At 35.2% G+C, this 16,349-nt stretch overlaps 1 protein-coding gene across 1 annotated transcript in view; it reads right to left on the bottom strand.

Moving 5' to 3' along the window:
• CNTN5 (contactin 5) overlaps positions 1-16,349 on the bottom strand; it is a 672,212-nt gene that overhangs the window by 257,723 nt on the left and 398,140 nt on the right. Inside the window, exons 5-6 of the mRNA XM_067289747.1 lie at positions 9,899-10,022; positions 4,815-4,990 (exon numbers count right to left, since the gene is read on the bottom strand). Of these exons, the coding sequence (XP_067145848.1) occupies positions 4,815-4,990; positions 9,899-10,022 (300 nt within the window). The remainder of the gene's footprint in view (positions 1-4,814; positions 4,991-9,898; positions 10,023-16,349) is intronic.

The following is a 16,349-nucleotide window of genomic DNA, read 5'->3' as shown; positions in this document are numbered from 1 at the left end:
TCCTTTAGGTTATACACGTTCACAACAACAGAAATCAGGGGAGGTAGAGATCAAAGTAAAACTGTCTACCAGTGTAGGCTTGCTTAGTGCATAAAGTTATCTTAAAAAAATTTACACTCTTATTATATAAGCTTCATATCCCCCAAAATGTTTTGCTGGTATGCTCCTCTCTAAAACTACTAACTGGTCAATAAAGTCAGGTTTGTGCTTGTAGTGGTTATCATTGCAGTAGATTGCTATAGCTTGCTTAATTATTTGGCTGATGCTCTTGCCTTCATATATACACATTTTTTCTTAATGCAGTAAAAACACGAAATAGAATAACTATCTATTTTCCAGTTCTATTTCCATAGAATGCAGAATCTGTAAAGATGTGTTGGGATTTGAATAACTTTTCTGTAGAGGTAACCACATCCAGAAATACTAAATTCACTAATTTAAGCATGAGCTAAAGGAATTCAGTAATCATTTCTCTCATATTCTTACACTTTAATGAGCTGATAATCTTGTTGAGAAAACATACGTTGTATCTTAACTCTTCCTTGACATTGTGAAGTACAAATGACATTTGAAACTGAAGCAAACCTATAAGTTTTTATCTTTTTAACAACATGCTGAATTAAACTTCTGAATTGTGACCTTAAACTTACAATTTTTGTGATGAAGAATTCTGATTTGCTTGATATTTTTTAGTGTTTTATATTTTTATATTTTTTACATAAAATTCTATTGAAGATAAAAAAAACAATATTTGCTTTTCTTTAAAAATATATTTGTCCTTTATTTCTTTGCATTTTTTTCTCTTTTTCTTGCCTACCTCATTAAAATAATATGACACAGAACAGCCTTGGGCACAAGAGATCACAGGGAAGCAAAGAAAAGAAAAAGAAAGGAAAACTTTTTTCTTGTTTTAGATCTCCATAAATATTTGCAATGATAACTTAAAATTCAGAGCAGATCTCTAATTCCGCATAACTGGTCTTTCCCGTTTCCTGTATCAAAATAACCAGGAATACAGGAGGCTACTTCAAGTGTTATATTTTTAACATATATAAAATGATGTAAATTTTTGCTTTCTCTCTCTCTCTCGATCTCTCTCTCTCTCCATTCACATTTTCTCTTTCAAATCCAAAGAAATCATACAAGTGTTTCAAAGTCCTATTTTAATTAGGCAAGTGACATAGTACATAGATGTTTATTTTTGTAACACCTAACTGGTGCTGAATTACATAATGATAATCATAGCAGTTAGGTTTTCTGTAATGCAATTGTAAGAAAGACAAGACCCAGTGCAACACACATGCTCCTCTTTTTCTTCTTCAAGTTTCATAATATTTTGCATAGGCACATTATAGCATATGCTGTATATTTTTTTCCTGTATGACAGTGTTAAATACTTTGTTAAATGGTCCCTATAACATTTTTTTTTGAGCTGTATGCGATTTCTCTCCTTAATTGGAATAGCAACTCTGTGACCTGCAAAGATGTAACTATTTTCCACAGCAGTACACACCATGCATCCAAGCAAGTCCATGAGCTTATTTTTAAAATTTCCCTGTGAAAGTGGTAAGTGTCTAAGCTTCTGGAATCCACGGCTTTCAATGAAAAAGGGAAACTGGATGCCATTATGTGTCCCTCTACATCTCATAAAAGAAATTCCTTGGTTTATGTCTGGGATTATGAATCACCTTCAAGCCAACAGAGCTCAGTAAGAATGCACAGCACCAATTACTTTAATTATTTGAAGGTTAGGCCTCTTCTTTATTAACTTCATTTTCAGTGCTTTACTTTTTGTCGTGTTGAAAATAACTGGAGACACTGAAGCCTGTTGTTAACAAACCATCAGTTTAAAACGCCCAGCTGCGTTGTATTCTATTTACTACATGATTATTTTCAGCTAATTAATGGATTTAAAAACAAGATAAACAGTTATAAAAAATGACATGTAATATATTACTTGGTTAAAATATCACTAAAATATTTCAGAAAGATTAGGATTACACTATAAAAATTTTCTAGATATGAAGTAATAGGGCTCCACAATATTTTATTTCAATTCACAAAACAATTTTTCATGCTATAGTGTAAAGAGCTTTCTTTTAAACATCCGAAAAGCAAATTTCTTTTTTCTAATGGAAATAAAGAATATTAGGCCTTTGGGAACCATTGTAAACATTATTTCCCCCAGGATATCAGGATGAAAATGTTCTATTCTTTGCTTCAAGAAAATTTAGCTGAACGGACTGGATAAAATTCAAGAGAAGGATATTTTAAACCTGAAATCAGAATGGAAAATCTTTATTTTTAATTTATTTTGGCTTTGATTTACTAAAACATGTTTGTGTGATCTAATCTTCTGATAGATTACTATGAGTTTGCAGTACATTGACACCAATTTATACTGTGAATTACTGCATGATACAAATAACATTTCAATAGTGCATATCTGTTATTCCAGGCTATGCATGAAAGGAGAGAAAAATATTTCAGGGTGCACTTTGCAATGAATGGAGAACTTTTTGCATATTTACAATTATCTCTGTCCAATTGCCATTAATAATAATTTACTGAACACATCAGAGTAGTTCATAGCACGCAGGAAAAAAAGGATTTTATAACTATTTGAGTATGTTGTAGTTTAAGAGGACAAACAAACACATACAGTGCCCAAGATATTTGTGTGTGGAATTTGAATTAAGAGATATTACTGTTGTTATTTTGGTTATGCTATATTACTTCAGTTTTTATGCAGAATGACTTTTTGCAGAAAAACAGAACTTCACTGTTGGGGGACTATGGCAATAACCTTATAGATTAAAGATGAGTAAACACTGACACCAAGAGAAGAAATGCATAATATTTGCTGGGGATTTAGAATAAAAAGAGCTCATAAGAGATGCTAAAAGATTAGATTCAAGAAGTAGATGGAAGTCATCTCAATTTCTTAATATTTACCAAAATATACTGAGATTATCAAAATGGCATTCAGAAATCCCATGAAGTTAAGGGGCCCTTTAAAAACAGCAATTAGAAGAAGCATTAAGTCAAGAATGGAAGAGACGGTGCCATACTGGAAAGAATTTGAACTTCTACAAATAGACATTAAGCATGAAATTACTCTCACGAAAGGGCTGCTCACAAACTTCTAAAAGAACTTTAACCAGTTATGCCTCTACATCTTTTTTTACAGAGCTCTGTGTACTTAAAACAGCCTCTTCTCTCTTGCAAGCTCTGCAGCATGGTTTGCTGCACCTCAGCTCTTTCAGCTAGCAGTCCTCTGTTAACCTTGCCTGAAAAAGCTTCATACTATTCCCTAGCTAATACTTCAATGAATTGAAAACACATTCAAGTTATTGTAGTATAAGAACTTTGACATCTGCAAAGCAGGTGTGCAAGCTAATAAAGAAATTAAAATAAAAACAAACCTACCAAACTCAACCCTTTCTCTCTTATTCTTTCTTTATAACCTTAGCTAAATTTGTTTTATTGAAAGTAGTCAAAAGAAAAAACAGATTTCAGCATAATGTAGCTGAAAATACATGGGGTCCTATATGAACTCTGGACCTAGCCACTGAAATCCCATTGACTTTCTGTTGCTTGGGCACCAGCTCTCAATTTCCTTGTCATTTCTTCAGCTGGAGGTCAAACAGCCACCTTTTAGCCATTCTCCTGAAAGGGGAATGAAAATCTGAGGTTCAAAGCTCCGGCACAACCTATATTTACCAGTTGTCAGGTTCTATAACCAAGTGATTTGTTTTACAATAGTTTTGTTGTCTAAAAGATAAAATGTAGTAGAATTTTCTCAGAGCTAAATTTAAGATTGAGCTCCAATAATACCTAGTGATAAGACCACTGTTATGATGTCCAGATTTTAAACATACTGTTGTGAGGCAAGGAAACTTTGATATACCTCAGTATTGCTCCCAGCATGGAAGTGGGTAGATAGTCCCCATATATAGGTAGATAGTTCTTACACTTTAATAGCATTTGCAACAGAAATGACTAAAACGATAGGTTTGAGAGGTTTGTGTTTACCAGGAAGGGGTGGAAAGACAGAGGATCCCTTGACCCCCATTAGCTCTGCTGGGTTCTCCAGGTCACTTCATGTATTAGCAGACAGGCAGGTAGGCAACTTCTTCCTGTCCCCACTGATCTCTAGTTGTGACTGTGTGAAGCTCTGCCTCACTACTTTGTGTTTCATGGTAATGCTCAATTTTCAGCAAGATCTGAGAAATTAGAAGGGAGCTCCTTTTCCACCCCTGTCTCTTAAAAACCCTCATAGCAGGTCTTAACCAAAAAAAAAAAAAAAGAAGAAAGAAAAAAAAAAGCCTGATGCACTAACACACACTATGCTCACACACATATAATTATAGACGCAGACTACCTAGCAGATATAGGTGCACTTTACCCAACTATGTGGTAAAAGTTTGATGTTTTTTATCTCTTGCTCAAGGACAAGCACAGTCTCACATGTGTTTGAATAGTGTGGTAAAATGATGTACGTGTTTCAGAAAATTAGCAATGAATGAAATATATCGCTGGGGAATATACAAGTAAGTCATTAAAAGATAACATTTGGGATATGTGCCCAAATGTTTTATTAGTTGGTTCTGACTCTTCTCAAATCAAAATTCCGTGGAAAACAAGTATTTCCCACTAAGCATTTTGTTTCTAATCCTCACATTCTAACCCAACACAATAAAGTCAGTAGACAGTGTAACTTTTGTATAAAAAAACAGCCAGATTACAATTTAGAATCTTATCAAGCAATACAAAGATCTGATTTATCCATGTTAAAAAAAATTGTTACTCACATGCAAACTGAAGAATGGCCTCTCTGCTTAATATACTGCCAAACATGTTGGTAGTTAAACACTGATACTGTCCGGAATCCTTCATTTCACTGGGGTTGCTGATGATCAAACTTCCTCCTATTAAACTGTAGCGATAGTCACTTTCAATGTTGATTTCAGTTCCATTTCGAAGCCATCTTAGGAGAAATAGAAACAAACTACTTAAGCATTTTATGGCCAAAGGAAGGCATCATGCTTAGTATACAGGAGCTCATAGCCCCAGCTATTACTAAGGATACCTGCTATTTAAAGATAGTTTTTGGAGTAATCCATTACTTTGGCAAACTTTTGGATGGAGACATTGCAAAACATGCCTGGCCAAAAGGTAAGTTTATTGAAAAAAAATCAAGTCAAAACAGATCTTCTACCTTTTTTTCTAAGGTGCAAGAATATTCATAATTTTCCCTATGCTGAATCGAATTAGAAACTCTTTTGTTTCCAGAACACTACTGTCCATAAAGGCGTGAAACTTGAAATTTATATAACAGATGCATCATGTATGTCCAGGGTATTACTTTTATTGTGCTCACAATAATCAGAGTTTCAGTTCACACTTTATCATTAAAGTCTTAGGCTCAGACTGTTGACAGTGTGGAGGCTGCACTGTGTGCGAGCAAGGAACCTTTCTCTTCCATTCTCTTTGCATTCATTTTTTGGGGGCTCAGGAAATAGAGAAACTTGATTCAAATGTAAAGAGGAGAAAAGCAAGACCTGTGAAGAGCAGGGAGGTAGATTTAAAGACATAGACTCTTGGAGAATAAGGGATATTGGCAACTGAGAAAGGCAAGATTATATTAGCTGAACCAGGATATGTGAAACTGAGAGAAGACTGGGACTGGGGAGACTGGAATTATCTGGCAGCTGGTCGGGACAATACCTACATTTAAAGTATGGAAACCAAGATCAGCTGAGGAGTTGGCAGAAGATTGACTAAGTCTGGGAAGCATCTGGGAGTGAAAGGAGAAGCCAGAACAGTAGAGATAGTGAATAGAAGGTGGAACAAGTCAGATAGTCTGAATCATGTTATGAAGTATCAAACTTGAGGCAATGGATTGGATAATTCAGATTCACTAAGGTGAATACTTCTTCTGAAGTTGAGATGTAAACTAAGAGTCTCTCCATTTTTATGCTCTGTGAGCATTTTTTTTTTAATCTATATTCTCTCGCCAAGAGTCTCACCTCTCTTATTCATCTTCAAAGGCTGAAACAATAAACCCTCAAATACTCCATTGGCAGCAAGAGAACAGATTTTTTGAGATACATTAATGGATTCAAACACTCTGAATAATCTTTGGGTATGTGACAATATCTTGGTTAAAGAACAATAATCCACATAAGACATTTTAAATTTGCTTTTGTACCAAATTGTTAAAAGAATGTTTCTGATATTGCAAAGAAGAGATAAGTAGTATAACAGGTATCATGAATCTGCATGAAAGGTGTCACATGGCATCAATATTATGATGCATAAGCATTTCTGTCCATCACTAGCTAGCAGCCATTCTGCATTCAAGGTTGCCTCAGGAAGTTACCAAGCACTTCCAAGCTTTGCTAAAGTTCAGAAAAGACTGTAAGAACTTGGCAACATCTGGACTCTAGAGGCAACTTTAATGAAGTAAAATGACTTTCTGTTTACCCTATTTTGTTAACATTCATGGTGAATGAGGTACAGACAGCAGAATTCAGCTGGAGTACCTCCGAATTTTTCTTAATCCAAAGGATAGAATTACCAACATTAAGATGAACTGTAAAATTTTCATTTGTCCTTTTTATCATGACTGAAATTTTGATTGCAAAGGATCCCTCCATTATTCAATGCAAGGAATGAAATACTGCTGACAATACCTTCATATCAGAAAGGATATTAAGGATATGTCTGTAAGATTCTCTACCTAATTTTTATAGAGATTCATACTTAGCAGGGATAAAAAGAAGTAGAAATTTTCATCTTGAACAAGTTACATAATCAAATATCAATTTAAGATTAGTTTTTTCATTAAATTATAATGAAAATTGACTTTTTTCATGAAATAAGAATGAAAAATGAATTGATCCAGAAATGATGGAGATTTAGATAAAGAAAATTTGAAATGAAATGTTTAGGCATATCCAAATAGGAGCTGAAGCAAAATTAAGTTTGCTTTAATTGGCTGGCTTCACTTAATTTCATTTTCAGTTGAATTCAATGAAAAATTATGCTTTTGTAATGCTTCCCCAAAAGTTTGGAGCTTGGCAGCTCCATGCTTATATATCCTGTTCTGAATTATCTCATTCCCTTCACATATTCAAGAACATTAGAGGAAAAAACCCACTAAATTATGTGACATGTTTTCTTTTAGGTATCCTGACTGATTCTGGAGGACAGGAAAACAAATATAATACTTAAAAGGCAATGTGCTGATGGGAAAAATCAATTTAACTTATTTTCTTGAAGACAAATGACACAAAATATTTCAAAATATACTAATTTGGCTTAAAGAAACAGAAAATCCTTTTTTTTTTTAAATTTTTCCCTCTGCTGCCTTTTCTATCAGAAAATGATACTGGCAAAAATTTCCAACCAGCCATCCTAAGTAAAACAGGGGATGCAGTGTTTCATGAGCAGGATGCGTAACAGAGTGCTGCCTCAGGGAAATCTGCACCTGCCTTTGACTCAGTGTCGCTGCTGCCCTGGTGAGGCTTGTGAATGCCCATAATCCTCACTGAAGGTCAGTAATTTATGTTCCTAATTTTATGGGTCTTAACTTAATGTAATGAAGTATGATTTACAGACATCCTGAGCAACTGAAATCAGTTTATCTCAGGGAGTTACACTCTAAGTCAATGCATCTAAATACACTAATAACTGGAACTGAGAAAAAAAAACAAAGAAATTAAAAATTCTGATTTCAGGGTAGAGCTTCACCAAAGAGAAAGAAGCTCTTAGCAAGGAAGAAGAAAATCTGCAAATGAGGTGAGCATTTTCCAGTCTGTTAACTTGAAGTAATGTCCCAGGAAAGAATAATTTGTAAACAGATTATGAACACTGTATCATTAGTCATACAGGAAGGAAATGAAGTAAAATGGCAAAGACAACCTCAATTTTGGCTTTTTTGAGTGCTTTAAGTGTTCTTTTAACATAGCTTTAAAAAATTGTATTGTGCTTTATTCATGGCTGAAGAAAAAAATGTTAGCAGCATGGTCCTCATTTCCTATGTAAGTAAAGATCTCAATTGTCCAGTGTTTACAGATAACAGGATAGTGTCTTCTTTGGTGATACAGAAATATTCTTTCTCCTCATTATTTCATGTGGAAAAAGTTGAAATCCATCAAACTTCTGCCTATCTATAGCCTTTTTTAAAGTTAAATCCTCTCTGCACCTGCCTTGGAGAACAAAATTCCCTTCACAAAGTCATTTATATATTTTTTTCCTTCCCCTGATTGATACATTGCATACACTGTACAGACAGGTGGCAGCAATAGGAGAGACAGCAGTTAAACTGCGTTAGAATTAGGCTTTGCTGCCCAAAGTTTTCCTTGCATGAACAGCAGTCAAGACAGTATGTTTATGAGGGTGCTGACACCAATTAATCTCTGGTAAACTGAAGAAACAGATATGCTTAAAGTCTGTATTAGTTTACTGCATTCGACTGTGAAAATGCAAAAATGGTTGGACCAGGAAAGAAAGGAGATGGCAGAGGTTCCCTAAAGAGACCAATTCCAAAATATTAATGAGATTGTTGAGGAGGGCTGAACATAGGGTTCCCTCTTTTGAGTGGGAATTTATGCCTCTTCTCCATGGGTACATGCTGTATTTGATGGACTGACAGCTCTTTAACAGCGTGGAGAACTAACATACATCATTTTTTATCAGTGAACAAAGTAGCAAATATGCAACAGAGATTAGAGAAGGAATGTAGATCAGGTAAAATGTAAACATAGCTTTCATCTCACAGTATGAAGAGTTCATGCAATTCAAGGCTGAAGAATTTCTGGCCACTCATTCCAAAGTCCATCTTACATGTCTTAGTCTTGTCTGTGCTGTTTGGGGAGGTTGTGCCATGCTTCAGATCTGTATATTGAGTCATGTCTGTTGCAAAGGGGCAGATTTGGGGCATGGTGCTGTTGTGCTGGGGATATTTAAGGATGATACTGCCTCTGAATTTATTCTAGTCATAGAAATTGAAGTTCTGTGACTCAAATCTAAGGGGAACTCATCCAGAATCCTAAAAGATCCACAGGTGAAATAAGTATAATAGGTAAAAAATAAAACGCAGAATTGATGATAGCCACATTTGATGAAACACAGGAATAAGAGTCCTTATGATCCCTCCGTATGTGAAGAGTGACTTTAGGAGAAAAGATAAAGGGTGTCTGGAGGAAATAATTAACCATATACTCCCCCAACCCTCCTACATTGCTTGTGATTCGCATAAAATATGAGCAGAGTCAGATATAGCAAATGGAGGAAAGGTGACTGCGGCATACTGTTCCCACCTGTAAATGGGCACCATTGATGCACTGAAGTCTCAGACTCCCATGTGTGGCACAACAGACAGTGGGGGAACAGTTTGTGTAGGAAAACAGGCAAGAGTTAACCTGGCCGTGAAAGACTCCAGGATTGCCTCAGCCATGGTTTCCTATATTGCATAGTCATGCCATTTGATGTACCTGTTCTTTATGGTTTTCCCTATAAAATGGGATAGTATTTCCTAACTTTATAGTGTATTTTCCTAGCTTTGTGTTCAGAAATAGATCAATTAAAGATTTTGATCTGGTCAGCTGTTACAGGCATAAGTCATAAAAGTAGACAAAAGGCATTCCTCCGCATGGATAGACACAACGTACAGAGAACAGAATTCGATATTTCACAAATCCCTTTGTCTTCATTTCCTTACACTTATGTTTCTTGCTTATTCAGAACGCTCACTGCTCCCAACAACCGAAAGGCCTTTTGGGTCACTGAGCTTTCCTGTTATATTGTTGTCTAATGTACACTGATGCTCAGAATGGAGCTGTAATGGCCACATATTCAGAAAATGACAAAAAAATTCTAAAACATGTACCTGTATGTGGGAGCCGGATTTCCACGAGCTTGACAATTCAGAGACACTTTCTTCTCCTCAGAATCAGTGGGAAAAATCACATCATCTGGCTCTTGTACAAACACCGGTCCATAATCGACACTTTCTGTGGAAAGAGAAAGTGCTGTACTTTTGGATTTCTGAACAAATGTTAATGTATTATAGCTTTAAAAAAGTTAGATTATAGCATGCAAGTTTTCCAGAGATTCAAGTAACATTATTCCAGATGCTGTGTTAAGAAGATTATAGTTAACAAACTAAAAAGAAAAGAAAAAGGAGGAAATATTACTACAGTAACAATAAGGTGGAATGGCTTTCTCATCAGATTTTTTTTGGTCCAAACTGTAATGAACAGCTCCAGAGGACTAAGACAGTTAGTTAGAGAAATTAACCCCATGCATAGGGAGCAAGGTAAACAAAAATTCTGCTGCTGCTTGTAACAGCTCCTATCACAAAGAACTCAGACTATCACAGTTTCCCCCTTTATGTCAAAGAGTTATTGAGAAAAATCACTTATAAAATTAATGACAGTAACTGGTAGCTACTATTAAATAATATATGCAAAAATCTGACATTTAATTTTCTGTCTTCTCTAATTTTAGCATATATGTATATTTTCAGATGAATTTACAGTTATCGACAAGAAAGCTGAATAGACCCATAGAATACATCTATGACTGACTACTCCTAATGTGTAGCGGGAAGTGTAACTTTCAGAAAAGTAAAGGGCTGCAAGTATAGCACCCCTGATCATGTAGCTCTGCATAATGAAAGTGCTCACATTGAAAAAGAAGACTGTGGAATTTCTATCAGCTTAGACTTGCTCCCAACTTTTAACTCATTTAGTCACATAATACTCAACAAATTTACAGCATTGGCCTAAGGATTTGGTCTGTGTGGGGAAGCGGCACATTGTCCTATTAGTTGTAATGAAACATATGGGAGCAGGGTTCTCTCTGTCACTTTTACAGTTTCATATGTTCACATCATAAAAGTCCTCCAAGGAGTACTGAGGACAGTGTGGCACATTAAGTAGTTTATGACCTCCTGATATATTTGTAGAACCTAACGTTAGAGCTGCCCCCCGTCACTGTCCTACCAGGCAGAATACCAGCTTGTAGCAAGGAAGATTTTCACATGCACCTGAGGAAGACCTCCTTCAGCTTTTTTTGTTGTTGTTGTTGATCGTTGACATATCAAAATGATTTACTGTATTACTTGACTAAGTCCATTCAACTGCAACTGCATATTGTGGGTTCACAGCCCAGGAACTGTGACCTGGGTTCAGAAGTTTGGCTGGACTGGAAGAGGCGCAGGGGACTATGGGTCTTGGTGCAGACAAGGAAGACTTGGGGTCTGAAAAAGAATGAGAAACATGGGAAACACAGATCATAGTATTATCATACATACAGCATATATACTACATAGTATGATAATACTATGACCTATGTTTCCCATGTTTCTCGTCATTTCTGAGGTGCACATTCCCAGGTCTCACCTCTGGCATTTTGGTTTTATAAATTCTATTATTACCATACTGCGAAAGGACCACATGAAAACCCATTATCCTTTTCATCCTTTCTTTTTAGCGAATATTCATTTATTAAATGGGTCTCAGTTTGTTCTATTACATTTCTTTTTCAAATGTTAATTGTGGAAATACCTTTATTTTCAGATATGCATATTTCTACTGAAATAGATTCAGACAATTAGTTTGTCAGTTTGTAAAGACAACAAATCAGAGTAGTAACAATTATCAGTTTGTTTTGCATCATTTTCAAGTTTTTCAACCCCTTTTGCAGGACTGTGTAAGGGACTGGATTACTCTTCTGCATGTGTACATTAATGCTGTATTTGTCCAATTGCTTCAATTGGTCTTACTGGCAGGAATCTGTTTTCTGGGACAGATATCTGTATTATTTTCAAAAAATAATAAACTATACTGATATATACCTATATTATAGAAGTTAAAATAACTCCAGTACTAAGTTTTGAGCACTTCATCAGAGGCTGTCACAGAAACAAAGGTAATCAGCTGGCAAAACTTCTTTTAAGCAAGACAAACGTGGGAACAAATACATTGTTTGGTTTGTTTCTTATAATTCATTTACCCACTTCTTACATGGAACAAGAAAGAATACTAATGAATATGGGCATAAATAATCAGGACACTCATTAAGCTAGAGTTTAGCAAATGCAACAATTAATTAATGAATGCAAAACCAAATCGTTATTTAAGATGTGTTATCACATGCAGATTCTTAGGTGTACATTTAAGGAGTATGCATGGAGGCTAATGGTTTTATCCTGTTTCTAGGAGTGACCTCATAGGTTAAACATTTTGTCACAGTCTAGGATTGCTAGAAAAGAAAGAAAAGGATGCAATGCAAGTATAGTATAGGTGCTGGTGTCACTAGCAATACAAGTGTTCTGACTATCTGTACTATTCACAACAGTAATATGGAAAGATTGTGTTTCACTCTCCTCTTGGAAAAAAGTGACCTCTGCCAGTGGAGGTGGCTGTTCTTAATGGTAGTGCCAAAATGGATACTTTCATTATGAGGAATGAGGAACACAGAAGGTTTTACTGGTGTTTCTGGTGAAGACAAAGGTAATAGAAAAAGTTCAGTGGATGCAAGTCATGCTCCTGAAAGATGGGAAGATGCAGTTAGTTGCTTATCTGCATTTCAAATGGAGTGCGGAGTATGAGCAGAGATTATTTGGAGACTCAGAAGCGACATAGTAATGAATGAGAATGTTCATCAGTTTGAAGCTAAATTGACTAAACTACATCTCAGTTAGACCATCTGGTCTAACAGAATAATTGAACAAAAGGAACTATTCTGAAGAGACCAAACCACATATTTAAAAGACAAGACTTTAATAAAACACAAATTATTAAGCTTAATAAAGGGGTGATTAGATAAAATGTAATGGGCTGTGATATTCAAGAAGTCATAACAGATCATCTGGTAATACTATCTTTATTTAAACTCCAATGAAAGTCTAGGAATAGGAAATCTTACGTGTTATATACCTCCTCTCTTTATTTCAAATACAATGAAGGAAACACTGCAGATGCAAACATTGCATTTAAATATTTTCAGAAATATTTAAAATTATTTTTCAAATTAAAATACTGATTGGTTTATAACTAAATACATTTTAATTTTGTTACAAATAATGCTTCTAATAGCTCAAATAAAATGAAGTCTTGTGTGGGCTTCTGTATTTATATCAATGATGGGTGCCTTTAGCCAGCTAGTGAACTTAACATCCCACTAAAAGTAATGGAAAGTCCTAGACTCTTCTGACCAGAACACCACTTGAGGCTTACTGTATTCTGTTTTCTGTGTAGGTAGTTTGAGACTACATTAAAACTGTGAGATCTAAGAACATTTCCCAGAAACCAGTGCACATCACAATGTTGCAGTTTCATGGTGGGATGAGACTCGGAGATGTAGATCTCATTTTCTCGTCCGTAATAAAGATAATGGAGGTTAAAGCAGGTTTTTAGGCAAGTAGAGAGTCATAGTGTAAGCCCACAGATGTGCAAGACTAGATAATCATGGGGCCAGGACTGAGGAGTGTATCAGTCAATGTTGGCTCCACTGCCCTAAATCTCTGAAACTGAACAATGTGACTGAACAATTCACCATAAATTAATATAATTAATCCATTTTCTAGAACAAATTTTTAAAAAAAGCATGTACGTGCATGGCATACATTAATAGATTTTTGACTGTCTTTTGCCATTTGATCAATTTATCAACTGATATCTTAAATAGCAATTATTTATATGCAGTTCTCAGCATTTCATATTAAAGAAGGGAATTAAGGAATCATCATCTTAATTTATAATTTAAAACATTCAGTTCCATGGTAAATGAATTGGGTTGACATTCAGCATCCATATAAATGGTTTCAAATTTCTCCTGAAAATTCTATAATCACAATAGTGCTTCACAATTTTCAATTTATTAGCACTATTTAATATTGATTCTTGAATAATACCATTTCTTCTTTGTCTATTATTCCACCATTATTATTTCTGAGACTGACATCCCAACTGAGAGAATAATGTGCAGACTAAAATCTGATATGCTTGGAAAAAAACCCTTATATCTAATGATCTGTATGGGATTTAGTCAGTCTTCTTAGGAATTTAATCAATCTCATCTATTACTGCTTTAAGGACTGGAGATTTTAAGTAGGTGGCAACAAAGTTCAACAGTTGAAAAGTACACGAGTTAAAAATTCACTTTTAAATAAATTTAATGTCATTGCCAAACTTGGCACGTTATTTTAAAATATCCATTCATTTGGGAAATCCAAGATGTATTTAAATCCAAGATGTATTTATTTTAATAACAACAGGAAATAATTAGGAGAGCCTAATTCTGCATTCTGCATGAGGATTCCAGTCTGAAGTGTGCTACCATGTGAGTTTCACATGATTACAACTGGGAATTTCTTAATTTCTCTTTTAGGAGTATTGCATCATTTATTAAGCACATATTTAATCACTATTAAAAACTTTGATTCAATTTCTTCAGTGTACAGTCAAACTACATGTTGATTAATCTTCACAGACCTTGTTCATGTGTCCTTTTATAAACCAGACTACAAGGTTGCTCAATTGAGCTCAAGAAAGCCAACGTCGGGATTTAATAAACTCTGATTATCAGTCCCAGGTCTAATCAACTACACCAGCCTGCTCTTTCTGACCACAGCCTTTCTTGAAAAATAAGTCTCTGGGTCTAATCATGAACAGCCATAGCAGTATGTTCTTTGAGACCTTATGCTAGCCTCACAGGGAAACAAAATTGCAGTTAGACTTTTAGATGACACCATACATGGATAACCACCAAGCAATAGCAGAAAAAAGGGCCTGATCATAAAATCCATTCGAGCACATATAAGGTATTCTGCTGAAGCTAACAGGCTTCTATATGCATTCAAATTTTTACAGGAGTAGAAACCCTAACCATTTTAGAACCTTAAAGCAAAATAGTTCATAAATTAAAATAACCAGTAAGCCTATGTCTACAACCTATATGCTCTAAACAACAACACTGCTATACATTAAGCATGTACACTTTTATGAAGTTTAATTGTTTGCTTTAGAAGTAGAGAAGTCAAGACTCCTGGTCTGCTGTCTGCAGGACTGGCTCTTAGTCTGGAATGGTGCCTGTGGCCATGGGCGGTAAGCGCTCCAGAGGAAAAGGCAATGCCATCTGATAGTGCACCGATTCAACCCTGAACGCTGTAAAGGGTGCCTGGGTTCTGGTGCATTGGAGGTGGCGTATCCTTCCTAATCGCCTCAGGGAAGCAATTTATGCCCAGAAGCATCAGATTTGATTGCACTCATTTTCTAACTCTCAGTGACCCATGCTCTTAAACAAGACAGTCTTCTGTGTCTGTGTATAGGAGATATGTGATCATTTTATTTCTTTCTAAGGTATGCAAGAGCATAAAATGACATAAACGTTTAAGGGATTACAAGGTATCATGACAAGAATGATGATGCAGAATAATTCAAAGTTTCTATTTAATCGGGTTACATCTATTGAGAAAGAAGAATAGACATATGCATTTCTTAATTTACTACTTTAATTTCTCAAAGGCAACATTTTTGTTCCTCACCTAGGCTTTTATTAAAACATCACCAGTTTTCTGTATCTTACTTAACTGCTATGAGACTGATGATATATTATAGAGTGACACATATGCCTTGGGGATTATAGGCATGCATTGCAGCCAAGCAACAAAACAGCTAGTTTGTTCTCACTTTACAAATTTTGAGTTGCTATTTTCAATACTTTTAATATTTTGAATATTTTAAGTTTTCACTATTTTCAGTTGAGCCAATTAAATGCAATGAACACTTCCATTATAATTTACTATTTTAAATGGTATTGTTCAGGAATGCAAGGAAATGGCAAATAGGCCTCACATTAGTAAAACCATTCCTTTAAATTATATCAGAGTATTCTTGAGTATTATTTGGAATCAGAAATTCTCCTTATAGCACATTTGTACTTTCAAGGTGGACTATCAGACATCTTAGTAGCAAGTAATTACACCTTCCCTAGAGCAGAAACTGGAACCTGGGTGTCCTGCATCTCAGACAGTAGCCAAAATGCGGTTTCTCTCTCTTACATACAGATATATTTTCAGTCTCTCCCTCAAATATTGATAAAAAATTCAGATGTTCTTTGGGTCTTTTTGCTGAGAAATCAGAACATGCTCTTGTTTTTAAATCATGAGAAATACTGCTAATGGGAATAGTTTCCTGTAACCTCCTAGACTTTCAATTCTGTAGTAACTGAAGTAGTTCCGTTCCTCTACACACAGCTTTCTTTTCTCCATCCTTGATATATTTCCAGGTCACTGGTATATGGCATATGTATATACAATGAATTTTATTTAA

The sequence above is a fragment of the Apteryx mantelli genome, chromosome 1, assembly GCF_036417845.1.
Source record: "Apteryx mantelli isolate bAptMan1 chromosome 1, bAptMan1.hap1, whole genome shotgun sequence".
Lineage (NCBI taxonomy): Eukaryota > Metazoa > Chordata > Aves > Apterygiformes > Apterygidae > Apteryx > Apteryx mantelli.
The sequence above is the reverse complement of the archived record's forward strand: the minus strand, read 5'-3'. Positions and strand labels throughout refer to the sequence as shown.